Consider the following 27,716-nt stretch of genomic DNA (forward strand, 5'->3'; position numbering starts at 1 on the left):
TTTATTCCGACATATAGTTACTAACAGTAAGATAGGTGACAAATGTGAATAAAGACAAAGTAAGTCCCATTTATATGTAATACGATTTTTCTAGTTTTTAAATGGCGCGAAAATGTAGACCAATAGTATTTGAGTAAAAACTATACATCTACAAAAGTTCAAAATTATATATTTTTAAATTACATTACATTCTAATTATTTTACCTAATTTATGAAATTATAATAAATTTTGGATTATCAGGATAATTTGAATTTATAATACGTAGTATAAACATATGAATTGCAAGTGTGTTGTAAACGTGAGCGAAGATTTTAGTAGATTTTTTAATTATAGCCAATGACGTCGCAGTTATGCATTTTAAAATGAAAAGTGTTTGGCGCGTTGCGAAATTCAAATTATAGTCAAAAGTAATTTTCATAATACTGTAATCTTAGATTTTAAAATTTAGAAGTAATAAGGTTGGTGATTCAGTAGATAAAATTGATATTTAAATTTTTGTACTTTCTTGCAATCACGTAAATAAAATTTATCAATAATTTAACATGCACTTACATTTTTCGACATTTTATAGTTACATTATACTTGTACTTATCTTTTTAATACTTATATCAGTGTTTTTTAATAATATTTGTGATACTAAAAAATTAATATTTATTAATAATTAATACTTCACTTATTTAGTCTTCCAAGTTCTTTAAGGGATACTATGTGAAAAACTACAATTATTAAGTTTACAATAATTTATTATATATCCATATATATGTATATACGTATATGTATTTCTACAAAACTAAACATTAATTAACGCATCATATATAGTTACATATATATATATAAAAAGAATAATATTATTTTTCATGACTAGCATTATATAAGCTCTTTTTTTCGATTTGTCAGTCCAGAAATACAAATGTTTTTATTTCAATGTCCTGTTTAAAATTATATTAGATTAGAATAGTAACTTATACTTGTAAAAATGTGTTTCAAAAAGATCATTAAGCATTATAAATTAATAACAGAATGATCTATAATATTCTTTACAATTTAATTATTGAGAATCCTTTGTTATTTAAATGTAAATGCTAGAAGAATAAAATATTCAATTCGTTTCTACATTTTTGTAAAGATGCGATAAGTAATGATTTACGAATACTTCAACTTTCTCTGATCTGTAAGGAGAACAGTTCAATTGAATCAACTGGTTGTATTTCGGCTGGATTAGTTGTCTATATTCTTATAAATAAAGAATAGACACAATCCATTGTTTGCCAACTATGCATGTTATTTTTGGTACTCTTTTTATAACAATATACCGTTCTCTACATTCTATGCTGTGTTAAATTTCAATAACTCATCTATCAAACGATCAGAAGCATATCTCTACAATGCTTTAGTTTGGTGATTCTCTTTGGTCTCAAGACGAGACTAAAGATAGCATTATTCTTGCCATTATAACTTACTTTGAAAGTGCTTTCCATTATACGGATCATAAGCATACACTTACTAATCCGAATATATCTTAAAATAACAATATAATATTGTAATAAATTAAGAAATAACTTATATGTAAATATTACAATGAAAAGCTAAAGTTGCTGTTATCTATGGACGGATTGGGAATAGGTTACTTGCCGCGAATCTTCATTCTTATAAAATTTTATAATGCATAATAAATATAGCATAGTATAGGAATGATTAAAGAAAAGGGAAAGAACACGTCCAATAATGTTAGTCTATGATATCAGAATAATTTGAAGGCACCTAGAATATTGTACTGCGGTAAATATATGTTAGAATTTAAAATATGTAATAAGTTTGTACATAATCAGTTCCAAATTCGTATAAAAAATGTATGTAAAAATTTGCGAAATACTAAAGTATCAAAATGTTATATTAATTACTAGTTCTCAAATAACCTATGATAATGAAGTTTAAGTATTTATGACTAGCATAAGACATGTTAAATTATGTTCCCATATACGGAAGAATTATTAAACATACTACTTGTCTTGTAAATATCATTGAACATACATTGGCAGTTTCAACATCTGATTCAGTCTGAAACAATATTACACCTTATTTCAGCTGTGCTGGTGTGGAAGATCTATCGTAAGACGGTGGTGGAGGTAAAGCTAATGATGGCGGTAAACTGGTAGTACTTGTCAGAGTAGAATCTAATTTCCGAGCTTCATGTTCTAATAACACTGCGTCTAATGATGGATCTTGCGCTACGGTTCTCAAAGAATCGCCTAAGGCCTGCCTTAATTGTTGCATTTCTCGGCCAGCTCTTGAACTTCGTAAGACGTATAATTGTCGACGTTTTATTTCTTGATTAAGTTGTTCCCGCAGTAGTTGTATCTGTTATTTATACATTTATTCATAAATGTAATGTATGTAACTATTCATAAACACTGCATATATGTAAATATAAACAAAAACGGATACCTGATTTTCTAAACGTAAAACTTGTTGACGGTGACTTTGTTCTCTTGCTTCTAATAATTTCTCAGCCTGTAATTGAGCTGCTCGAAGTCTTTCAACTTCTCCGGTCCTATCTCGACTAAAATCAAATATTGAGTGCGTGTGACTGTAACTTGATTTCATTCTTATAAGCTCTGCTTCCTTCTCTGCAAGTTGTGTTTCTAATCTACGGACTTTCAATCTTAATTCTCTGTTTTCTTGCTCGTAATGATCTATATCGAAACTCGTGCCAAGTAATTCCATGTGTGCTTTTTCAGAACGTTCATAGCTTTTGCTACGGCTAGTTGATTTAAATAATGATAATTGCCGCTCCAAATTACGTTTATCAGCTTCCAATAATTTCATCTAAAACATATAAAGTTAATATTTCTTCATTCTAGTTTCTATTACAAATACTTACTTTATCATTAAGAGCTTCCATTTTTCCTCTCATTTCACTTCTCTCTCTTTGCGCTATTTGTAACTGTCGTAGCAATTCTTCGTCTTTGTTTGTACTTTCTTCCTGCGGATAAGCAATTATTCTCAATTGAGATTCTAAGGCACAACGTTGTACTTCATTATTCGCTAATTCATTTTGTAGACAAGTAATTTGATCCGTTAATGTTTGATTTGTATGCTTCAAATCATTCAAAGATTGTTGCAAAAATTCTATGCGTTCAGATAAAATTCTGCGTTCATTTTCAGTATTTGAAAGTTGTTTTTGTAACTAAAATATAATAAATAATAATATTTATATATAATAATAATTTCTTGTAGATGATTTTATTATACTGATACCTGTTTATTCTTCTCATTAGAAGCCTGTAGGGTAGTTGTTAATTCCATAATATTGTGATGCAATGAATTAATTTCATTCTTTAATTCGCTTTCTGCATTGGATGCTTTTTCTAATGTAAGATTTAATTGTTCTATGGTAGATTTCAATGAAGTACAACGTTCTTCTAAACTCGTTATTGTTCGGTTTTGCGTATCATTTCGTTCTTGTAATTTCTAAAAAATCAATACGGAATAGTATTTCTTGTATCTTAATGTAAGATTAAGAATTGTATAATTAACATACATGAATGTTTGCATCTTTTTCCTGAAACATCATTTGCAATCTTTGAAGATCACCTTCCAATGACATTCTTTGCAATTCTAATTTTGTAGCACGGGACTCGCTTCTGTTAAGTTCCTCTTGTAGATTACGTTTTTCATTTTCTACTTTGCTCAAAGTTTGTTTCAGTTTGTCTACTTTTTCCTGCACATTCATTCATTCATTATACAACATTAAACTAAAAATATTTATTTTATACAAAACAGTGTCGAATATTCTTACCTCGGACTGTGTTTTTTCTTCAGAATTATTACTAACCATCATTTCAAGATTGACTATCTTTTCACGCAATTGCTCGCATTCTTCTGTTTTTAGTTGCAAAGCGTTTAACTAAAACATATTTATAAGTAAAAGAACGAAGCTATCAAAATAATATATCTAAAATGTACCTGCATTTCATAGCCACTCTGTTTTTGAGAAAATTTTACTTCTAATGAATTCTTTTCGTCCTGGAGTATTCTTATATTCGTTAATAAAGTGTTTATTTGCATATCTGATCTATTCTGAATCTCTTGAGTTTCTACCAATTGTTTTTTCAAGTTACACAATTCCGTTTTATAATCATCCTAAAATTTAAGTGAATATGTTTTGGAAGTTACAAATTATTCTGATAAACATGTAATCTTTTATTAATTACCCTTTCACGTTCGATTTGAGCTACTTGTTGCATGAGAGATCGTACACCTTTTCTAATAGTTTCAGGATCAACATCAAGTATGACATCTCTAGTAGAATCAATGTGATCTTGAGCTGGATAAGAAAGAAAATACATCAATTGTACTTGACATTATTACTTAATATACTACTAATATATGTATTAATATAAATACATATGTACCTCTTGCTGGGCTCCACCTTCTTGATGGACTCATTAATTTGAAGGGTATGTTAACACTTCCATCCAATTGAATACCTGCAATCCGACGTAATGTCGAAGCCACGCTACTTAATTTTTGTTCAACATCTTTCTTTGCCATTTCCAGTTGTGATAATTGGGTATCTAGTGCTCGAACTCGTCCTTCAGAGCCCCCAAGACGTGCCTAGTTAATGCAACGAATTAAATCTTTTATTTCGCTTTTGCGAACAAACTTTTTATTGCTATTTTACTTTTAGTTCTTGAATCTGTTGGGAAGCATCAGCTAGACAAACTTCCAAGTTATGCTTTTGGTCCTCGAGTTTTCTTTCACGACATCGACTATCCTCGAGACGAACTACTAGTTCTTGTTCTCTAACTCTCCATCGTTCATTTTCTTCATCTGCACGTGAACGCAACCTTCCGAGCTCTTGTCTTGTTACTTTCAAGCTATTATCAACATCCATTAGCTGTCCAAAAAATAATGATAAGAACAAATATTTTCTATTTTAAAGTACTTCATATCTTACCTGTTTCTTGACTTGATGTAATTGCAGCTGCAAACGTTCTCTTTCTTCTGTTTCGTTAGTTAATCGTGCTTGCAATTCTTTTTCATCATTTTGTGCTTGCGTGTTATTCTGATGAGATTTCTGTAACTCATCTTGAGTAAAATGAAGCTGTTTTTGTAATTGTAATATTTCTTTCTCCATATCACGAAGTTGCGCTTGAAGACGAGATCTCTCTGCATCTATATTCAATTTCATATCCTCCAATGCTTTAAAACGCAAATACACAAAATATAAATGAACATGATATAATAAAGAATGATTAGCATCATAATATAAATACCTGAAATTTTTTGGTACGATTCTTCTAACGTTCTACTTTGTTCTCTTTTTTCGCTTTCGATACGTTTCACATGTTCGCGTAATTCTTTATTGCTACTGTTATATTTTTCTTTCTCATACGTACAGTCGGCTAATTGCCTCCTAATATCCACTAACTCTTTACGCAATGTTTCGTTAAGATTTTCGGCTATAAATGTATATTCATTACCATAGGAATATTAAACATATCAATCTTAGAAGAAAATATAAAATCTACCATCTTTGAGCTTTCTAATAGTTTCGTGCAATTGATTTTGCAAACTATCAACTTTATCTTCCGTCATGTGTAATTGAACTTGCAACTCTTCAGATTCTCTTTGCGCTGATTCTCGTTCTTTCCAGAGTTCTTCAATTTTTAATTCAAGTTTTATCTTTTCTTCATCAGCTTTTAGTTTAGTCTCGTCTAATTTTGTTTTAAAACGGCTCAATTCATCGCGCAATTGATTTGTATTATTACGTTCCTGTTCGGCACGCGCTGCTGCTTCCCGCTTCATTCGTTCCACATTGTTCTTCTCTTCTTCCATTTCACGTAGAACAGTCTCCAATTTCTCCATTAATGCTTGCTGATCATGATGAGCTGTAAACGCAAAACATTTTTTAGCCTTTATTTTATATGCTTTACATACATATTTACTACCTATAAGAAGAGCTTGTTGTTTATCATTTTCTGCTCTCAGAAGAACTTCCTCATGTTGTTGACACAAATTTTCTATGTGCTGTTGCATTTCATCTATCCTTTGCTGCAATTGATTTATCTCATTATCTTTCTCTCCAGTAAGTTGCAACAGGGATTGCTGAAGTCGTTTCTCTAAGTTTATTTTTATTTGTTCCTGGAAATTAATTCAATTAATTTATTTGTATATGGACAGTCGCAATTTAAATGTCAATAAATATTATACTTTTTCTTCATTTAGTTTTTTTATATTATCTTCACTATGTTTTTTCACGTTGGAGATAATTTGTTGAAATTCAGCTTCTTGGTCGCCGCTTTGTTGCGTTAGAGTTTGCTTTATTTCATGTGTTCGTTTCTCACTACTCTCGAGTTCCTTCATTAATCGTTCTACTTGTCCTTTTAAGCTTTCCTGTTTTATTAACAACTCTTTCTGTTCCTTTTCTAATTGTGTCTTCTTTACATGCATATTTTCTAAATTAGTTTGTGTATCAAATAAGACGCCTTCTAACGTTTCCTTTTCACTACGCATTGATGCAAGTTGCTCCTGTAGTCGTTGTACTTCTTTCTCATTGGTTTCTAAGAGTACCTATATAACCAAAAATAATTGTAGTGTAAAGGAGTAAACGAATTTTAAATAATTGTTTATAATATTCACCTGTTTCTCTTCATTGTCTTTTACGAGATCTTCTAAATTTCGATTTATTCTTCCATTCATTTCGTTTGCTTGTTCTAATCTTTGTCTGACTCTCATTAATTCCTCATTTAATGTTTCTTTCTTTCGTGCCAAAACTGACAACTGATTACTTAAATCTCCACGCTCACGGGTAACATGTGCTACTTCTATTTCAATCTTCTCCTTCTCGATCTCCAAAAATTTTACTTTTTCATTCGAAGTTGCTTTCTCTGACTCCAAATCGAGTCTGGTTTGTTCTGCTTGAAGTAATTCTTTTCTTAAGGAACCCAGATCACTTTGCTGATCAGTGCATTGACTTGCTAATTTGTTTTTTTCTTCTGTTATCTAAATTTAATATATAATTCTTAATAATAAACATTGACAATATTTTGTAAAATATTACCTTTTTTAATTCTTCTTGTAATTGTTGTTTCTCTTGTTCATTATTGCTGCAGACTGTTTCTAATTTCATTAAAACTTCTTGTAAGTCTGATTTTTCTAATAGTACACGTTCCAATTCTAGTTCCAAATCACCTAAATGAAAATAGATACAGATAAATCTGTATTAAATAAATATATTATGAAACAAAAGCATTGTTTATAAAACATTACCTTTGCTTTTTTCAATTTGTGAAATTAATCCATCTGTTTCTAATTTTTGTTGTTCTAACATATCTTTTGCCAGATATGCTTTACTCAATTCTTCCCGTAAAGTTAGCAGTTCCTCTCTCATTTTACTGCATCTGTCTTCTTCTGAACGTAGATTTAGTTCTCTAGCAATTTAATTTTTAAATAAATCAGTTGGTAGCAAATAAAGACAAAAGAATGCTTATTTAACATACCTTAATTCTACATCTTTAGATAGTCTACTGAGCTCACTTTGAAGATACAATTTTTCATCTTCCAAGTTATCACAAAGCTTTTGTAATTTGTTATTAGCTTTCTGTAATTTTTCGCAATCGCTATTTAAATTTTCCATCTAAAAATAAATGTTTTGCATTAACGTGAACAATAAAACGTATGTATTTATAGAAAAAAATATACCATACCATGCTGTTAATTTCTACTCTGCTTTTGTCAAGTGCATTTTTTTCTATCCTTACAGTATCAAGCCCTTTTTGTAACATGTCTTTTTCTTGATTAAGTTGTGAGCAGTGTGACCGAATTGTATCCAATTCAATAATTAATTCCTCTGTTCTCTTCTCTAAAGTTTTAACATTCTCTTCTGCGTTTTCGAATTGTTTTCGAGAAGATTGTAACTGTTCTTTATTGGTTTGCAATTTTACCTAATGTAATAGATTATTGAAATATATTGTTATATAAATAAGAGAGTATTTTATAAGCTGTGAATTCTGTATTTTTACAATTTACTAAAACATAGAATATAAAATCTTCACACCTGAAGCTCGTGTATAGTCAACTGATATTTATGTAGAGCTGCTTGTACAGCACTGATAGTACTTTCAGCAAAGGCTGGAATGGTGTTGCTTCTTGTACCTCTTTTTGGTGATTTTTGGGGGATTGGTCCAGTAGGTGACAAATGAAGATGAGGAGGTGCCTGGGTAGATTCAATTTCGCGAGTTTCTGCATCTTGGATTACAGCATGTGCTATATCCCTCAATGCAGATTGTAAAATTTCTATATCATCTTGTAAGCGTGAATTACGATGTACTTCTGCTTCGGCCTCCCCACATCTTTCTTCCTAAAAATAAAATATAATTATTATAACTATTTTATGTAACAACTATATTGTTTTAATTTCGATAATTACCAAACTATGAACATCACGAATAAGTTGATTGATCTTTTCCTCTTTTATATGAATTTCATTCTGAGCTACGTCATATTGTTGTTTAAGTGTTGTTAATTCTGTTTTTAAGTCAGTTGTTACCTGTTCCTGTGCTTGTTGAACTTGCTGAGATATCTAAAATATGATGAAATTAAAACACATATTAAAACTTATTCACATATATGTACCATTGGTTGCATAGCTGCTTGCATTCTTATAGCGAATCCTGTATTATTACAAGCCGACGAGACATCGTTAAACGTAGAAATAACGCTATTCTTCATTTTTAATAAGTCTCTTTCCGTACTAGACTTTATCTCTGCAAATAATCGTTTTACAGAAACAACATCACGCCAAAGATTTAATAATCTATTATGTTCCGAAGTATAATATTCATTAAAAGCTTGTTCTTCTTCTCTCCATTCCTCTTCCTTGATAGCCAATTCTTCTCTTAAAATATCCCAATCATTACTTAATTTCTGTAAATCATTTGTGAGTGCTTCATTTGTTTGATGAGATTCTTCTAACTGATCTTTCAAAGTTGTATTTAATTGCAACAGTTTTTCACATCTAAGCAAGGGACTAGTATTTTAATATTTACTTTGATAAGTTTATTCTATCTGTAAAGAAAGAGGATGATACCTTTTACGTTCTTCTGCCAGTTTTTTTAAAGCAGTGTCTAAATCATGAACCTGTTCCTCACGTATTTCCCTTAACGTTTGATAAGCTGCATCTAAAACAGAAGTTGTTGGAGATGTAGAACTCGCAGCCTTATTAGAATCATATACAGCAGATTCTGCCATTTGACTTTCCAATTCAGAACATTTTTGTTTGTATTGCAACACCTAAAAATATGAAATATTAATATTTGCAAAATTCATTGTAAATTCAAAAAGACCTACTTTGGCTTGTAAGCGGGAAACAAGAGCAGCCTGATGTTGTTGTGCTTGTCTGTATGTATCCAGACGTCTTTTGTAATGAGCTGCTTCTTCTTCAAGACGATGTCGTAATTCATAATTCTGTCTAACTAATGCATCTGGTGAAAGATCTTCTTCACTTAAACGATCTCCAGCACCACTTATTGTGCTACCTGCAGAATCCATTTTACCACCTGTACTTTTTTCTACCTATGAAAATATTGATCCTTTATAAATGGACATAATATCTTATACTTGATAGCTTAGGGAACAAAAATTTAATAAAACTTTTCTTACATCAATACCTTAATAAATTCTTAAAAATTCTCGTGTTATATTATTTGATTTACAAATTATAATTACATCATAAATTTGTTGTCTCATTCTTATATAATTACAGATACTATGTACAATATTTGAGAACTACTTTTTATTTATTAATGTAAATGCTATTTATTTTTACCATACATATTATATATTCAGTTTTGTTTTCCTATTTTTATCATTAAAATGTTGCATGAATCTTTAGTAAACTATAAAATGCATTCATCATCATTTAGTTAGGGTTAGGTTTCTGTTTACTGTTTACTGTTTACTGTTGCTTAGTAAGTGAAGTATGTACATACATTTGTAAAAGGACCTAGGTATAGAATTATAGAATACTGGGTGTATGCAATGTTTGTCTCTCCGCTTATTTACGATTACCACGTATAATAAAATTAAAAATTACTGTATAATTAAATTAGATATAAAATAGTTAACAAGAATGAATAAATGTTAAGTAGTCAATAGAAAACTTTTGAAACAAATCTAATGTCCTTTGTATTTAATTATCAACTATAGAATATTTCTTCAATATTCGTTTAAGAAATAAAAGCTACATAAATATGTTTTGTCGTAATATATTTATTTTTAAATCCAGAGATTTCTCCAGTTAACTATGTTTCATTTTCGTTGCGCTAGCGCATATTAAATAATAGCAGAAATAATTTAATAAGATAACCAAACTTATACCTCTTTTGTTTTATTAGGGCCTCTGAGAAACGGTGGTCGCCGCCTCTCCATCTGTCCCCTCGTTGATAATTGTGAAATTCCTTTAGACAATGGCTAGAACAATATTTTTACATTTGCAATAATCTTATCATTAATCCCCTTATTAATTCCTAATTCTACTCCTAGACTTACTCTTAGTTCCTATTCCTAATTTTCCACGATAAATGTTTGCAAAACTTATATATTCATCATACTGCACAACGCATTAGTGCATAATAATAAAGTAAAGCAAAGCAATTTTTATGCATTATCTTCGATATAATATTCTTTCAAAATATTATTGCTTACGTTAATACGATAGGAAGAAAGGAAGGAAAAATAAAAGAATAAACGATAAGAAGATGATCTTTATAATATCTGATTATATAGTACCTATGTCAATGTAATTACTGTTATACTAGATCAGTTTAATCTTCTTATAGAAGCAATAAACAAGGCTATTTAAAAAATATTGTTATCGAAATGAGGACAAACATATTTACTATGGAATTTTCGTCCTCCTTTTTTATGATTTCATTAAAATTGGTTCAATTTGCACGAAAGACAGGAATTATAATCTGGGAAAGGTTTAAAAATTCCAAAGAATTGCGAGCCTCTTAATTGCTCCAGGAATCGGTAGAGAAATCGCTCATAGTCATACTTCTCGATTTTCTTCTTTTGTTAGAGCTTTGTCGTATCCGGTATCTGCGAGAATGGAAGTAGAAGAAGCACGACCCTCTGCCAGGCACCGAATGGCACCAATCGATATGTATATGGCCAAACTGGCTCCTCGCGAGGATATCACCCTCCGAATACGCTATTCCAACTTTTCTACGACTTCGTATACACGACTTTCTATCGATGGAGCATTTTGGCCGATCAAGATATAAAATCAGAAATTCGGCGATTGATCGAAATTGATCGAAAGCTAAAACATATCTTCAAGGATAGAAGAATCACTTTGAGTTAAACCAGTATTTTTTATCGTAACTGGCAAAATACTTTTGCAACTTAGTGCGTTTTGGTTTGACGCAACATACAATTAAACGAGCTAGTGTTCATTTTCCAAAAATAGCATCTAATAACTAGGCAAAAGACAAGAAACCAGCGGTGATTTAGCATGATCAATTTTGTGCGCAAATCAGCCGGAGAAGTTCAACGTACGAGTTGAATGCAGCATGGGAAGCCATGGTTTGAGCAACCCCTCCTGAGAATCTCGCAGCTGTACTAATAATCACGACAAGATAAACCACGTCGGTACATTCGATGTTCCGCGTCAATAGTAATAACAATTAGCTCGTGTTCGCGCGGTAAACAATGAGCTTAAAAGTTTTTGAAACCCGATAATTTACAACTCTCGTTTGATCACGTGTCCTGACTCGAAGCGGTATCCAGTTTGAAACTCGGGACAATTACTCGTGGTAATTGCACGATATCAGGAAACATAGGGCGACGAGATTTACCGAAGTTTATTTAACCGACTTATTTTAAATAAATTCTAGTTTTTCTGTTGGTTCGCCGCGATACCAAAGTTTTCAGTTATCAAACTTAAATATGTCTACATAGTGGTTTATTTAATTTAGTTTAATTTTATTTATTTATTTAAGATTAACGTGAAGAGTCCACTGATATAGTCGTTATAATGAGATTAATAAAAAGCAGGAGAAATACACGAAAATAACTAATAGCAGAATAAAGTACAAGAACAAAATAGTAATAATAATGATGATCATATAAAAGTAAGAAAAGAATAATGAATTTATAATAATACAAACTAGTCAATAGCAAAGATAACAATTACAGTATACAATTAAAGTATAAATTACAAGAAAGCAGAAAAATACATAAATAGGCTAATGGTAGAACAAAGTACAACAAGCGAAATAACAGTAATAGCGTTTATAAATGATATAATCAAATAATTTGATTCATAGAAAGAGATCGTCCAATTGGATTTAAAAAGTTCTTACGATTTAATTACTTTAATTCTTATTGCGTATCTAGAATCTATTAAAAGTTTTATCGAAGAAGGGCTGCTTAGAAAAATGATAACAATAAATGATAATGAAGAATAGTTTAGCTTCGGTGCTAAGCAGATACGAGTCAGAGGTATAGCCCTTATCACCATTCCACACATTTGTACCTGTCTATACAATGAAATTGTATCATTGTTGTTAAAATAATCCTCCAAAGGAATTACGCGGTGGCGCATAAATTCAAGCGATCGCGATAAATTGTCAAATCAGTAATCTGTATGTGATCGTGGAGTTTGAACCGTGTCAAAGAAACGAAGGAAGCGAGTAAACCGGATTAAACTGCACATTTGCATATCTGAACAAGTTTTTACAGACGGCGGTTCCGTGGGTCATCGAGATTTCACCTCTTCCATCGTATTTCTCCTTTTTCTCACATTATCCCGCCGGTGATAACCGCGCTCAGATATTATGTGCATAGCCTTCCGCTGCTCTTCTATGATGGGATAGTTCTACCGCTTTCCTTCTTCGTCTTTCTCTCTTCCCTCTTCATCGACTTTTTTTTTCGATGTTGCATATACTAAACGAAGTCGAGAAGTTTCTACGATTTTGAATTATCTTCGACATTGTTTTCACTCGTGCTTGGCATCCATAATGAGATAATGGCGAATGTCAAACAGCGAAAGAAAAAGTGAATTGTCGGAAAGGCATTTCAGTCGGGAAGGTAATTGAAGAGATAGGAAAGCTTTTTTCAACTTTATCGCCTGATTGCTGGTACACGCTTCGAACCATTCGATTCATTCTTTTCCAGAAATTTCTACCCCGTTGTCTTTTCTTCTCTGTCAAACAATGAGTTATTAACTGGTTGTGTGGTTTTCACAAGAAACATTGATCGGCAACTGTATTTTCGTTTATGATGCAACTTCGAAGAAGAAAGAAGGGGAATATGCATCTTGAATTCGTGGCTAATACTATACGTGAGTAATTTTGACACTTGATCATACTTTAAGAAATAAATTTGATCGATTAAAATATGATTAGATATATATTATCAAAAAATCACTAACTACATGTAAAAAATATTACGGAGTATTAGCGCAGCTAAAAATTTCTTCGAATGATATCAAAGCATATCGTTAGCGATAAGTGCATCGAATGGGCATAGCGTGAGAGAATCCGGGCTCATTACACGAGAATTCACGGTCACATAGTTTCACAAAGGGACGCCTATGTTCGCCCTTGACCATGCGAAAATTAACTTCGATTACATTCTTTGAATACCAAATCCATTTATAGCTCATTACACCGATGCTGTCGAAACTTCATAGGTAGATGGAGCGCGAAACTTTTTTTAATTGACTTGATTAGCTAGAATCAAAACAGTGAGTTAGTTGATTATAATTTTGGTAATCCAATACCCGGGGATTAATCTAGACGTCTTGATAGAAATTTGCCAACACATTTTGTTTAATGCAAAGTCTTATTATGGAAACGCTATAAATATGTAAAAATAAATAAATGAACCAATTGATAACTTAATTAAATAATTCCATATAACCGCAATCTAGAACTTGTATGACCTTAATAGTTCTGATTATCCAATTACACTTACGCATCACGTGCGTAGATGATGCCTTGATGATTATCCAAGAGTAATGCAATTATATATTACTTAATCGCTGTATCCATAGAGTGGAATTTAACAAAATCATGTAAAAGCCAACATGGTTACGTTATAAATGCAAACGCTAAGATAAAAAAAACGGTGATCTACGGCTACAGCTTAAAAAGAGAAATAAAAATAATATTAAATCTTAGCAACGGCCAATGTACAGTTAGATATTAGATTTCATACGCAAATTCATATTTGAAGTCGGCTATCAAAGGCGCCTGAATATCTCCAATATTTTTATTGATTTTATTGTTCGGACGGTTTCATCATTCCAAAGATCGAAGATAGCGCTTTCTTTTATTGGCCTATCACGGCTTCGTTACAGATCATTGAAGAAACAAGCACGTTATATTTATAATACGACGTCGCGTAAAATTAATAACTGCTGTATCGAGAACTCGTTAACTAATAAGGACAGTGAGACGTGACGAAGCGAACGTCTTACGGAGCCCGGGGAAATTACCACGGTCAATGTTCATCGTTCGTCCGGTTCACGTGTTAAGTGATACGATTCACGCAATATGGAGAAGCGATTGCGAGACTTAAACAAAAAATATGACTTCACTATACGTGATTAATAGTGTGCAAATTAATTAGATATCTTCTTTCGATCTTTTTTTCTCCCTTTGCTACTTTTTTTACTTGTCTTATTTCTTGCTCGCATTTGAAATAGAGTAGTAGCGGAGAAACACGAAAACGCATAAAATTGTCGAGTTAAGAATGGCGGTAAGTTATTGATACAAATATCTATACGCGATATGTAACAAGTTTTATTTGATAATTTGCTTTCGCGTTCATTTTAATAATTTTAATTTTAAAAGTAGGAACACTTTATGACAAAGAAAGCGTGTATAATGATTACTTTAAGCAACTTATCGACCAGTTTTAAAGGCGACATACATACATGCAGTTAAATGCGTGGAGAATGTGTACTTTTCGCGTACTATATTTGATTGATGGAAGATAGATTTATAACACGCGATACATTTTATTGTGCATCTATATCATGACCTTATGCAATTTTGTGTGTGTTGTTTTTCTACTTATTTATACTGATATTCACGCAAAATAATTGACGCAAACTAAAAGGCTATCTGTGAATTGCAAATCTATCTGTAAAGGGAGCAGGAGTGCGGCTTTAAGAAACGCGCGACAGATCCCGATAAGCCAGTAAACACGTGGTAAACCGGCTTGAGTGGGGTTCTATGACACGTGACAGAATCAACCCCAACCATGAAGTTCGGCCAAATTACCTACTACATCTGAACGCGTGTCACCCCATCACCAATGCGTCACACATCTATGAAACTGGCCACTGGTCACCCTATTGCCACCATCATTAATTATTATTTATTTATATCCGTATGCAAACCGGAAATAAGATTTTTAACCGCATCATGCTAAAATCAATAAGACTTAAGAAGCTCAACAAACATGTATAAGTATATTCATGTTTTAATGAAAACCGAAAGTCATTAGACAAAAAACATTCCATTTTTTGCAATGAAACGTACAAATTAAGAAAATTAGAGTATTTGTAAATTTTAGTACATTCGGCGTAGTAATTGCTGCGTACTAACTAGATTAGTAATCTTAGGTAGTTAATGATAGACAATTATAGGTCGGAGATCATTATTCGCGAAACGATGGAAACCCAAGAATAGCGGTGTTGAGTTCGTTTACTCGATTCTCCATAGTATTGCCCGGTACACCGGGTTTTAGTTAATGGAAGGAGTCAATCAATCCTAACTATTACGAAACTAGTGAACCAGTAGTGCTAATTATCTCATTTCTCCGCGTCGAGTTTATTGCACCTGGAGATCGCGTACGATCGAAGAATTTGTTGATTAATCGCGTGGCAAACGCCATCAACTCTGCTCTTCAGAATTAATTTCAGTTTGTGCAACGTGACAAGACTTTAATATTATACTAACGAGCCGAAAAGAAGGATTTATCTCTCCGTCCGTGATAATATAAATTACAAACGTTTAGTTTCATTTTTTCAAAGTAATAAATTTGACCGTACATACGTTTTATCGACAATTAGAAACTAAATATTGTACATTTCGTAAGGAAATTAGCTAACCAATTACAAAAAACTAAAAGACTTCGTAAACAACTATCTCCTTTGATTTTAAATATCAATTATAAGCAAGCGAATCAAATAAATATCGGTACTCGATTAATCACAGTGGAAACTGCAGGTCTATTATCACTCGACAAATAATTGTACTAATCAGATAATTCGCTAATAAATCACCAAACGTCGGCGAACAAAACAACGTATAAAGATCTGCGTGGACAAGTGGCATATACATATAGTGAAATGAAATTACAATCGCGATTATTTTCTTCGCCACAACTCACCCGTGACATCTCGAGCGGTTTGTCGTGGCAAAAAGATGTCTGGTATCAGCGATAACTAGAATGAGAGTGTGAAGGTTGATGTCGGAGGATGGCTGGCGGCGATACAGTTTCTTCAGGGCCTTTTAACGCTCGAGGAAGTACGATTACGCGTTCGACGCGGGCAAACGGCTGGCCATTACTGAAGCGCCCCCGAAGTCGACCTCGACGCCGACCTCGACGCCGACATCGGTAACAGCGCGACGTCGGCGTCGGCGTCGGCGTCGTGATGCTCCACCACCCGATCTCGATCGCGTGTTTAACCGTGCCCACGCGAGCTCTCTGATTCTAGCTCGATCCACCAGAGATCAGGGATAGTTATTCGCATCGTATACCGTTATTTCGCTAGCACCGTAAACCTAGTTTCACCGATTAACCACGCCAGTTAACGGCTCTCGTGATAACATTTGCCATGTACCTATATCACGTAATTTACGAGAGTCGAACTTTCAAGCTATCGAGAAATGTCTCATCGTATCGCGGTTTATCGCGTATATATTTATGGCAATACAAATCTCCTGATCACTTTCTATAGATTTTGTTTATAATTTGTGGATAGCGTGATTAAAATATTTATGAAAATGAAGAAGTCAACAGAAGGAGACTCGTACATGTATATTATTTCCCTTTATGTAGGTTTATGTAGGTATATTGTAGTCATCGAAAGTAAAATTGAGTTAGATTCCAAAATCCTCGGCTAATGTCAGATGTCTTGTTTCACCTGTAGAGTATAATGTAATAGAATTCTCAAACAAATATCTTCCTTGCAATTACTCGGTAAAGCAGGGAGTTCCGCATTATTTCGTGCACGCAGGGAAAAAATATTTCTGCCGATTCATTAATCGTTCAACTTGTCGTTGGAGGAAATCTGTGGCTGGTACCCTTAACATAATGGTTTCTCGATCTTCGTATACCTTCGTGGAAAACTTTTATCTGAGCCAATCATTTCAGTCACGACATTTAAGCTTCACGAAACAAACCGCGGTAACTCGGAGATTTACGATCAACCAGTGTCATCGAACCGGAAGCAACTATTCGAGACAGTTATTGTTTTCTCAACACAAATTATTTATAATCTTACGGCAATAATAGTGCGACAGAAAACTTTAAAAAATAATAATAAATTTAACGGGAACAAAATTTTATTAAATTTCTACAGTCACAAATGCCATCAACAATACAATCATAGAAGATTATTGTTAAAAAGATTATAATAAATTAATGTTATTTGTTCGATGTGGTTTTCCATAAACGTAGACTCGGTAATGAAATCCTCGGGAGTGTTTCGACCTGAACTTAATTTTAATGAAATTATATCCTATCCCACCGGATGTCACCCACATAGCTCCGTTGTTCTCGTCAGATAGGGAATCTACTCCTATACATGTGATCGTCACATCGGCTGGTCCATAGTCTGCTTCCACTTCCTGTAGGCGAATAATGCAAATCACTATTAAAAGTCTCCTTTTATATCTTCAAAACTGTTTATATCTTTTTGTTTACATCCATTTTAATTTCTTAAATCTGTTTAAACTTATCGGGGAGAAGATAATGATAAAATAATGAAGTAATAAAATAGCGCGAAAGGGCACGCGAAATCTCACTGGTAATAATCACGAAACGTAAATTAAAAATAATATCATTTGATACAATTTCAGTAAAGGATCAGTTTCTCTCAATTTGAACTTTGACAAGCGTCAATGATGCTCGTGTGTCATAGATGTCTGGTCATCGACATCACCTTGAATTATATGTAGTACGTACTTGATATGCACCGATTCTGTACGATCTTCTGACGTCGTAGTCCCAGATAAGTTGCTCATCTGTCCCTCGTTGACACTGCTCGTTTCTGTAGGCGACAACGACCAGTAGGTTGAACAAGAGAAAAAACACGACAGATCTCATCCTCTTGTTACCAGATTTAGTCAATTACAACTGGATAGATAGTGATCAATGGAAAAAACACCGCTTGACTAATGAAACACGGCAATTGTGTTGTCAATTGTTCGATTTAAACATCAACAACAGATGGAAAATACAATTTATTATCGAACAGACCAATGCTGCGTATAGAACTAACAACCAGACTGTATTAATAGCCGACCATCGATACACCGAAAGTTCCCCCTTCTGGTTACGATATGTATTTACTCTCGTTGCACTTTGCCGGACGCTTCTTCGCAGAGATTAGATTACAACCGTGGTATCTTACATCGTATTCCTCGCTTCTGTTATTTCGACTAACTCCATCGACCGGTTTCTACCACCGTGATTCAATTACGATTCAATGTACCTTCGATGATATCAGTAATTATACCAACTTTTTATTTGCTTTCTCAAAGTAATTTAGTCTTTTTCTAACAGGCGTTGCAAGAAAAAATTGAAAAAAAGACTAAAGTGCATCTGTTGGAAGATATACCCATGTTTACATTAACATGAAAATCGAACCACCGCGAGTTCGTGCGCTTTAAGTAGTATAATCTTGTAATAGCCAGACGTTACAGTGAGTTTCACGTTGCTTTAAGAATAAAGCGGAAACTTTGGCACTTATTTAAAACATGTTGAATATGTAAACTTCTTTGGATAATTTTTAACCTTCGTTGAGGACCAATACACTTAGACTGCTTATTGTTGATTTGGTTGATCGTGTATTGTATTGCCAAAGAAAATTCATAGAAATTGTATGTTATATTATTATTTAAATTCCTTCTGCAAACAATTAAAAAACAGACAATGCAAATTTTAAAAAATGTGTGTATCAAAAGATATCGCTGAAGTAAAGGATTGTTCTCGCATAAGAAGCGTATCGATGCGTTAAACGTTCTTGCCACTACGAAATTAGCGGTAAGGTGTAAGTTGTGGCAGTAAACGGACCATTGGTATGCGAGTCAGGTGAATCTGTTCTCACAGTGCCGTACCTGGAACCATGTGGTACGCATTACCTAAGAAAATGACTTTCCTTATTCCTGGTCAAATCAAGCTAAGAGCTTTCAAGCTTCCTTCTACCATACCTTTCATCTATAACGCGGCCACAAACAAACACTTTAATGGAAAAAACGTGAGAATAGTTGTTGGACTGAACAATTATTAAACGACTCTGAAGTCTTCTTTCGCAGTCCAATACCTTTTATTACTTTCCTACTTTTTCGAAATCGAGAGTTAACGTATGCAATACTAAATAAGTCGGATAATCGTAAACAAAAAATAATCGAAGTCGTTAATTCTGAGAAATCAAAATCGTATGACGAATTCTTACAAGATATTATACAGGCAATCGTATACATAATTGATAAATCGGTGATTTTACTGTTGAAACGAAAGAGAGAGAATCGTGATAATCGTAAGCCTGTCCTCGGATAACAGGGGTCGACAGCAAAACAAAAATTGGACAACTTGCTTAAAAAATAAGCCATTACGAATCATCACTTTTTTCTCCATGAAATCAGATTAAATGAGACGCTTCCGAACTCGGCTTGGTGACAGTTCGATCTGTCTATTCTGGATATTTAATATCTGAAAATTATCTTGGGAATGAAAAGTACTCTGTTTCGTTTTTCTGGAAAAAATATACATATTTTATATGGTTTTTTATGTTCTTCGCAAGCTTTCTATTAAATCTTCCCTCTGAATGCCGAACAACTTCGCAGTTTGAGTTCATCGCATGTGTAAGATGCAATTAGAGTCCACATCAATTTTGACAAATGAGCAATTTTCCTTGTATACTGTCTCCAAATGAAATGTAAACAAAAAAATAAGGTGGTCCGCGTATTGATTTATTTCACAGGCCGTCGTCAAGGAACTGCATTTCGATATTATCGCATGATAAGATTGCGTTACACATTTGGTCGCTCCGTTTTCCGATCTTCACCTTTCATCCCGTGTCATCATGAAAACAACCCCTATTTTACCTGTATGATCTATCAATGATATTTACGATCATCATTAATCCCCCGTCAAATTCTTGTGTAAGGAAAATGTCATGCGATCACGGAAATCTACTTTAACCTAAACATACTATAGCATGCTCGAATATAAATCTCTCATGACAGATATCCTTACCTTTATTTTATTGTTTGACAAATATAAAAGTTCGACTAAAACTGATTCTACTCGATGAATTTCCTAATTCAAACTTTAATTGTAAGCATCTGAAAAAAATGCTAATTAACTTCTTATCGTGTAAGTTTTAGATAAAGAGAAGGAAAAAGGGTCAGAGAGAGAGAGAGAGAGAGAGAGAGAAATTAGTGACAAAATTACATGTTCATTCAGACAGTTGACAACAGCTGAAGATAAAAATTTGCTGGGAAGGAAGAAAGAAAAAATGACGAGAGAGAAAAGAAGAAAACCAGATGGGTGATAATACCGACAGCATCTCTCGAACCGGTGACCCTTGCCTTTCAAAGTCCGTTAAGTGCCCTCCGGGTCATTCGTATATATAACGAATTATTTACTGCTTCAGCAATGCAATCGAGCAATCCGATTAATCTTGCTCGTACACTGGTCAAGAACTTGTTTGTTGTTATTGCTGAATCAGATACGTACGTTCATGCATTGATCGATGAGTGTCTATGGACAATGCGTTGATCGATCACTCTAAGGCGATAGTTTTGATATCTACTGAACTTTGATATAAGTTTATATTACGTCAACAATACGTAACCGAGATTGTCTCTTACTTCATAGAATTAGTTTCTTGTTTTCCAAACATGCCAATGACTTAAAAGTTTGAGTATGAAATTAATAAAAGGAAGGTTACGTATTTCGACTATTTTTGATGCAGAGTTTACGTTGTTTAATTGTCGATAAATGAAAAATAATTTTAATGCGTTATATTAAAAAATATTCCGTTCTGAACAACTTTTATTGATACGTTCGTTATTTTCATAATGTGCTCACGAGTATTTACACGAATTTTAGTTAATTCGACTCCTTATAAAATATGAAATACTATAAATATACAGAAATTCTGCAGCATCTCGGTATTCGTCGAGAAATAGAAAAAAGTTTGTAAACCAACCCGCTCTTGAACGAGAATCGTCGCAACATCCTCTTATCCGCTTAGTATGAATAATAGGTCAATTAACATTATTTATAATTTATCGAGTTTGATGTAACAATGTGTAATGAATGAAATATAAAATATAAAATATATTAATAGTGTTTGTATGTAGGTATGCGCGCATGCTTATTTACTAGATAAAGTTCACCGTTGAATCATCGGTGCTGAGAAATAAAAAAAGAAATTCGAATTGAATACGAGAAAAGATATGTGTGTCCACTGTACACGCAATATAATTGTACATTTGCGAAACACGGAATTTTCACTTAATTTTCTCAGCACTATAGCAGTCTATGAAGATAGGAACATACGTTAAATCGCAGCGCGCAAAAGTGGTTTGTCTAACAGCAACGGCACGTGATTCGAACGTGTATATTTTCTTCTGCTTGTTCATTTTTTTCTTTTTTAATTCACATCCACTTTGTTTGTGATTTCAGCAGTATTTATTATCGATAAAGATGAACTTGACCTTTGAAATCTATAGATTTCCCGCACGAATCCCCCCTTCCCTTGTATCGTTCGGTTCGATTTTTCTATTTTCAAGCACAGGAATTCGTTCGTTCGATCCGTATCTCCAAATACTGGCTGCCTTCGTGAAATCGCTTGAAATCATGCAGGCTCGTTTCTCAACCATTCCATTCTGTTTTCTTTTACTCTGACTCCGTTTACGCGACTGCTTTAAAAAATGGACTTTATTAGTGTTCATTAAGATAGAGTTCGCTAAATTTCAGCTAAAATTACTGCACTACCGCCAATGGTGGATGTTGTACCGGCTGTGCTCGAATTATGCCTGCAAGGCGTCTGAATGGTAATTGAAGATGATAGTAGGCACAATATGGCAGTGGGTCCCAATAAGCGAAAAGAGCTTCTCGTTTGTCGAGTACGGTGCCCAACAGATGAGGAACGGTCTCTCCCGCTGATCTTTTCAGTGCATAAGATACTCCATTCGGTAGCAACTGCCTGTCCGACGTAGTCAAGACTCCTGAATTTTGTCTGGAGAAGTGTCTACAGGGTTTCCATACCAATCGAGGATGAATTCCCGTGTGACAGATGTAGGGTAAGCTAACGCCTACTCGACAGCCGATTGGCACTAGTTCTCCTTCTTCCGTTACGGCTAATCTGAAGCTCAAGTGCCCGTTGATCCTGGTGCTAAACAACCGAACGAAAAATCTGTCGAGCCACTCCATTATTTCCGGATGTTCTTCAGGTATCAAGCCTCGCTCTTCGTCCACCAAGCAAGTCACGTTGGCCACGATCTTCGACTCCTTCACCGTAGTGCAAGTAATATAGTGTCTGTCGCCAGGGTCACGTATTACTATACAAGGTTTACTTTCGCTAATCTCGTACTGCTGGTTTCTGAATTCCCTTATAGTCGGAGGCAGTATCATCTTGCTTCGATCTCTCATTCCGACTGGTCCTGCAGCTAGCATCAAGTATCTTCCAGTGGAAAACGCATTCTGTTCGTACATTCTCGAAACATCTTGTATAGAGCGTAAAACGACATGACAGGGGGTCGGTAGACCTAATGTTTGACATCTTTGCAAAAGTTCCAAGGGATCGTCCAGAGTTGTCACTTCACTGGCACCAGGCACAAAACACTCACAACCCATTATTTCCAGGTAAGGTTTTGCCAAGGCATCATAGTAGGCCGTGTTACTAGCACTCACCGGAATATAATAAACAGCCTTCTCTCTTTGGACAATGTCTTTTAACGCTTTGATGTACTCGATCGCGTTTCCAGGTCCTGGTTTCGGAATTGTGTAGAATTTGGAGCACGCAGTTGAGAACTTGGCCAAGCTGAATAAACCCTCCAACTCGCAGATCACTACTCTAGCGCCGGCTTTGTAGAAGTTTCGTGCTAGGTGAACTGTTTGCACCGTGCTTCCACCGCTAATAAGAACGCAGCGTTTAGTACGAGTCCTCTCCGAAACCGGGATATAGAGCACGGTCAGGAACCATTTGAAAGTGGTCAAGGGAAATTGGAAAATTAGCCATAGCATGTAAACCCAAATGGATGCTCCGAGTGCTGGCGCCCAGATCGCATAAGTTATTACGCAGATGATACCTTGAAGTACTACGTATAACATGTCTACGTACACGGACAAAATTTTCAGTAGCAACGAGTCATTTCGATTATGATCCTGTTCTTGTGTTGGCTGAGCTTGATAGTTTAACTGTAACCTCTGTTGGTGTTGTTGATGTTGCTGCTGTCGTTTCGGTGAAAATATCACAGTAGGTGTGCCCGAATTGTTCGATGACTGGGAGATGTTCGATGCATTGGAATGATTAGAAACATTCGATACGGATCGTTTCAAAGTAGATATCGGTGATATCAAAGGCGGCGACGTAGACAATGGTGAACTAGGTATCGGAGGAGATACGCTATTGCTCCTGGAAATCGGTGGACTCGAGGACCAAAACCTCGAAACGTTCTCACTGGTACAGGCTGGCATTGTTAATTTTTTTCTCTTACTTCCTTGTGATTATAATCGAGTATAAAGGAATCAGAGTCAGTCCCACTCCACCTCGAATATAAATTTTCTTTTAAAAAACGAATTCATAGTTCGATCTTGAGAAGAACGATTTGAACTTTATTCTCTAAGTAAAGAAACATCAGTAAAAGATTAATTGTTTTCGATGTATGACTTGAGAGACAAGTGTGATTATTGGCAAAGAGTCCAGTCGAAAGAGAACTTATACGAGGCACGTGTATGTTACTCGCGAAGCGAACACTGATCCTTTAGCTCAAATTTTTCGTGTAATTTGTCAACGAATTTGCCGGTATGCACACACAGCTTTAACTGAGGCCGGTCCTCTGGTCTCTTGGTCTCTTATGCGCTCTGCATCTCGGACGCACTATGAACCGAGGTCTTATCTAATCGTGCAGCCTCAGACATCGCGACTAAAAGAAGGAATCGAGTCCTCACTCTGATCAGCGTCTCGTCATATATTTCCATTTTTTTCTTTTTTCTTCTTTTTTTTTTGTTATTGTTACTACAAAATTACATTAAGAACAGTTGAGTAAATAATAATTGTGGGGAAATATAGCGATTAAACAACTAGAAAAAAATTTATAAACATATTAGAAAAAGAAGAACGATGGTTATCAGGTATTTATAAAATATTAACACATGTATTTTATATTCCTTTTTCTATTACATATCCTTTAACAATAACTTACTTATTATTTTATGTTTAAAATTTTATTCCGGATGATGTGTAAGCTATACACGAGAATTAAAATTATTGTAACCTTTTCAATGTGTTAATTATATAAAATTATTTATACAATTGATTATATCATAATTAAGATGATGTAATATATAAAAATAATGATGGATCACGATATTAGTATGACAAGCTGAAAATTTCTTTTTTAATAAATTTGAATTTTTATCAGGTATTTATCAAAAATTTGTATTTTCTCTTTTCAATACACTGTTTATTTTTATTATCTCAATTACATTCACAACTTGTAACACAGTCGTTATTATTGTTTGCGTTCCATATACTATATATATAAGTACAAATAAATAAGTACAAAGCCGGTTTTAGTGCCACGTTGGGTTTCAAAAGATATTGTATGACACTGATACATCTTTTTACTGAAATTTTAATTAATAATATATATAATATGTATATTACACTATGTATTATTCGAATAAAATTTTGTAAGACTAGGTATCTAAGATAGATAAGGTTAAATAAGGAATTAAAATATAATAAATCATTGTTTGTTCAAGAAAAATGAAACGATGAAAAGCAATCACTAAAGGCAAAACAGTACTTTCACCATTCCTCTACGTCTATGGTCAGAAGAATTTAAATGCGAGTAAACAGTCAACCGTCAACACGAACGTCAGGTTACATTGAATACACGACTATGTTTGAATATTAACTCTCTTCATCAAATAATTTTAGCCGTGTTTAATATTTCCACTTCATAAAATGTCACAAACACCAAAAGCCAAAAAGTAAGGAATTTCTTTATTTTAATTTCTCTTAGTTAAATATTTGAAATATAAATTTGATACGAATTTGACATTCATACGTTTAAAATGTTTGCTATTTTGATTTAAATTGAAGTACTTAGGTATGATTCTGATATAAAAAATATAATAATTCTTTTAGTAGTATTTGTTTATTGTATTGGACTTTCATCTGCTACAATCTTAAAATTAGATAACAATTTAGTAATAATTATCATACTTATTTCTGTTATTGACATATTTTCTTATAGTTTATTTCTTCTATTTATGCATAAAGAATAAGTTTAAAACACTATAGAATGTTTAAGCCTCTTTAAGGTTTTCATTTATCTTTTTTTTGTTTCTTATAAATTTCTTATTTGAGTGAGAAAATTTTGTTTCTTTTTCAGAGAAACGAAAAGTGCTGGGACTCAAACCAGTAAAACTAATACTGTGTTAGAAATAGCAAATTTGCAAGAACAAGTAAAGCTTCTTACAATTGAAGTTCAGCATTTAAGGAAATATATTTTTGAAACTCCTGAAACAGTTAAAAAATCTAGAACCCCAAGTCCAGTAAATATTAATAATGTAGATGAACTTAATCAAACAGTACAAAATCAAAGTGCATGGAAAAAGAATACAAAGATAATACAGCATGGTTGTAGTTGTAAAACAAAATGTTCTTCTAAAATTTGTGGTTGTGTAAAAAAAAATATTCAATGTACAGAATGGTGTAAATGTAATAATAACGTTTGTGTTAATCAGGTAAATAATTATTTCTTTTCATTCTTCTTTCTTGATTAATGTATAGAACTTTTGTTATTATATATTCTATATATTATGTATTAAATTAAATATATGATTTTCTAGAAACATGAAAACATAGATCAAAACAAAGAAAATTTAGAATATAATGAATTAACACAAAAAAACATAGAAAAACCACAAAAAGAAAATAAACATATATTAAATGTTAATGTACATAAAAGTCTGTTTAGTCCAGATGTAACAATGCAGGAGACAGAACCTAATGTGGAGCAATTTAGATCTACATCTCTATACTTTGGCAATCCAAAAAGATTAACATTTCAGGAGTCAGATAATGAACAGCAACCGAAAGACAAAGATAGAAAATCAAAAAATAAAACTACTCAAAGAAAGAAAAATAGTATCAGGAAAAACAATCTTAAAGTAAATAACTCTGAGACTAATCAAAGGCATAGATCTACTTCTAATGAAGACATACAAAGATCAGATAATATAAAAATAGAGAAGTATGCATTAAGAAAATGTATCTCTAGCGATATTCAGACAAACGAGGAATTTAAACAAATAAGCAAATGTAAAATTAATTATGTTCAAAACATAAAACATGGTATGGTATCTCTGAGGCGTCCTCAGCAAAGATCTAAAAAAGTTGAAGAAATAGCAACCAGCGGTACTATTGATTCAAAAGGTAAGAAATTCATTCAAAACATGAAATTATAATTCTGCATAATTATTCAATTAAAAATTATGTTTACAGAGGAAACAGATTCTCCATCAATAGAAAATAATACAGAAGAAATGATAAAAAATAAATCACTTGACATAGACCAGGTATTGCACTTAATTAATATATATAATTAATTCAACAGATATACTATTAAACGTGGTTTTTTTATTTCTTTAGGACACTAATGATGATTTTGACCCTATGAAACCTAAACGTGAACTAGCTAGAACGCCAGTTCGTGATAATAGCATAGAAACAGTACTTTGTAATACTATTGATAAGTCATTGGCCACGTCCATTATTTCCACAGAAGAAGAACCTATCATTCCTGCAGGTAAGTAATCTTGTCACCTAGTCTATAAAATATTGACAGTTCCATTCACTTCTATCAATATTAGATATAACAATATATATATGGAATTAAATACTTTACTTCTGTTGTTTTAGAATTCAACTATGCCCAAGTGGATTGGGAAAAATATCAAGCTCAGCTTATTGCATGTAATAAATGCCATAGAAAGTTCCATCCATTCAGAATTAAGAAACATGAATCCTGCTGTAAAAAAATGTGATCTGTAATTTTGACATATGGATATGTTTTCAATTTTTATATTAACATTTGCAGTATAAGTAAACAACATATAATTTTTTATATTTACAAATATTAGACAGGTTTGATAATAAAATAAATTTCTTACAACTTTGGCCCATTTAATATAATTCTACTATCAGAATCTACTATAC

General features: G+C 33.1%; 4 protein-coding genes and 1 long non-coding RNA gene across 10 annotated transcripts; 1 reads left to right on the forward strand and 4 right to left on the reverse strand.

Moving 5' to 3' along the window:
* Window positions 1-801: 801 nt before the first annotated feature.
* On the reverse strand, window positions 802-16,574 carry Root (ciliary rootlet coiled-coil, rootletin). 4 transcript variants are annotated; one of them, XM_033338838.2, is made up of 27 exons: window positions 16,415-16,574; window positions 10,385-10,477; window positions 9,356-9,580; window positions 9,096-9,298; window positions 8,642-9,023; window positions 8,436-8,588; window positions 8,064-8,366; window positions 7,714-7,950; window positions 7,507-7,643; window positions 7,277-7,437; window positions 7,068-7,198; window positions 6,647-7,009; window positions 6,218-6,577; window positions 5,956-6,148; window positions 5,536-5,895; window positions 5,281-5,466; window positions 4,962-5,179; window positions 4,686-4,901; window positions 4,417-4,618; window positions 4,216-4,328; window positions 3,968-4,144; window positions 3,801-3,908; window positions 3,543-3,722; window positions 3,260-3,472; window positions 2,883-3,188; window positions 2,447-2,827; window positions 802-2,359 (listed from the first exon to the last, which is right to left on the reverse strand). In XM_033338838.2, exons 1-27 carry the CDS (start codon window positions 16,421-16,423, stop codon window positions 2,078-2,080), a joined length of 5,892 nt encoding a protein of 1,963 aa, XP_033194729.1. In that variant the 5' UTR covers window positions 16,424-16,574; the 3' UTR covers window positions 802-2,077. The 4 variants fall into 4 exon arrangements, with proteins under 4 accessions (XP_033194729.1, XP_076478116.1, XP_033194728.1 ...); XM_076622001.1 differs by having other exon boundaries at window positions 803-2,359; window positions 2,883-2,984; window positions 4,962-5,206; XM_033338837.2 differs by having other exon boundaries at window positions 803-2,359; window positions 4,962-5,206.
* LOC117159218 (uncharacterized) lies at window positions 12,883-27,691 on the forward strand. Of its 3 annotated transcripts, XM_076622003.1 has the most exons (8): window positions 12,883-13,099; window positions 13,187-13,352; window positions 25,253-25,483; window positions 25,888-26,242; window positions 26,348-26,933; window positions 27,003-27,076; window positions 27,150-27,306; window positions 27,420-27,691. In XM_076622003.1, exons 3-8 carry the CDS (start codon window positions 25,458-25,460, stop codon window positions 27,542-27,544), a joined length of 1,323 nt encoding a protein of 440 aa, XP_076478118.1. In that variant the 5' UTR covers window positions 12,883-13,099; window positions 13,187-13,352; window positions 25,253-25,457; the 3' UTR covers window positions 27,545-27,691. The 3 variants fall into 3 exon arrangements, with proteins under 3 accessions (XP_076478118.1, XP_033194742.1, XP_076478119.1); XM_033338851.2 differs by lacking the exons at window positions 12,883-13,099; window positions 13,187-13,352 and adding an exon at window positions 24,395-24,619; XM_076622004.1 differs by lacking the exons at window positions 12,883-13,099; window positions 13,187-13,352 and adding an exon at window positions 24,853-25,090.
* LOC143303274 (uncharacterized) lies at window positions 13,434-14,581 on the reverse strand. The gene is made up of 3 exons (XR_013059404.1): window positions 14,231-14,581; window positions 13,988-14,157; window positions 13,434-13,743 (listed from the first exon to the last, which is right to left on the reverse strand). It is a non-coding gene; the product is annotated as an uncharacterized LOC143303274 (long non-coding RNA).
* Window positions 17,575-18,754, reverse strand: LOC117159220 (uncharacterized). The gene is made up of 2 exons (XM_033338853.2): window positions 18,215-18,754; window positions 17,575-17,877 (listed from the first exon to the last, which is right to left on the reverse strand). The coding sequence occupies exons 1-2, from the start codon at window positions 18,353-18,355 to the stop codon at window positions 17,659-17,661; spliced, it is 360 nt and encodes a 119-aa protein (XP_033194744.1). The 5' UTR covers window positions 18,356-18,754; the 3' UTR covers window positions 17,575-17,658.
* LOC117159217 (uncharacterized) lies at window positions 21,293-24,313 on the reverse strand. Its single transcript, XM_076622002.1, has 2 exons — window positions 22,259-24,313; window positions 21,293-22,182 (listed from the first exon to the last, which is right to left on the reverse strand). The coding sequence occupies exons 1-2, from the start codon at window positions 23,960-23,962 to the stop codon at window positions 21,988-21,990; spliced, it is 1,899 nt and encodes a 632-aa protein (XP_076478117.1). The 5' UTR covers window positions 23,963-24,313; the 3' UTR covers window positions 21,293-21,987.
* Window positions 27,692-27,716: the final 25 nt, after the last annotated feature.

The sequence above is a fragment of the Bombus vancouverensis genome, chromosome 10 (genome assembly GCF_051014615.1).
Source record: "Bombus vancouverensis nearcticus chromosome 10, iyBomVanc1_principal, whole genome shotgun sequence".
In the NCBI taxonomy this organism is placed as follows: Eukaryota; Metazoa; Arthropoda; class Insecta; order Hymenoptera; family Apidae; genus Bombus; species Bombus vancouverensis.

What these genes read in the sequence shown, in the direction of transcription:
- Root (XM_033338837.2), bottom strand. An exon ending in GCCCTAATAAAACAAAAGAG is followed by an intron (nt 9,581 to 10,384) that starts GTATAAGTTTGG and finishes ATATTTTCATAG; the next exon opens with GTAGAAAAAAGTACAGGTGG. An exon ending in ATCGTACCAAAAAATTTCAG is followed by an intron (nt 5,207 to 5,280) that starts GTATTTATATTA and finishes TGCGTTTTAAAG; the next exon opens with CATTGGAGGATATGAAATTG.
- LOC117159220 (XM_033338853.2), bottom strand. Translation starts at nt 18,355, where the DNA reads ATGAGATCTGTCGTGTTTTTTCTCTTGTTCAACCTACTGGTCGTTGTC. An exon ending in ACAGAATCGGTGCATATCAA is followed by an intron (nt 17,878 to 18,214) that starts GTACGTACTACA and finishes ATTCGCCTACAG; the next exon opens with GAAGTGGAAGCAGACTATGG.
- LOC117159217 (XM_076622002.1), bottom strand. Translation starts at nt 23,962, where the DNA reads ATGCCAGCCTGTACCAGTGAGAACGTTTCGAGGTTTTGGTCCTCGAGT. An exon ending in TACAACATCCACCATTGGCG is followed by an intron (nt 22,183 to 22,258) that starts GTAGTGCAGTAA and finishes TTTTTAAAGCAG; the next exon opens with TCGCGTAAACGGAGTCAGAG.
- LOC117159218 (XM_076622003.1), top strand. Translation starts at nt 25,458, where the DNA reads ATGTCACAAACACCAAAAGCCAAAAA. An exon ending in ATAACGTTTGTGTTAATCAG is followed by an intron (nt 26,243 to 26,347) that starts GTAAATAATTAT and finishes ATGATTTTCTAG; the next exon opens with AAACATGAAAACATAGATCA. An exon ending in AATCACTTGACATAGACCAG is followed by an intron (nt 27,077 to 27,149) that starts GTATTGCACTTA and finishes TTATTTCTTTAG; the next exon opens with GACACTAATGATGATTTTGA.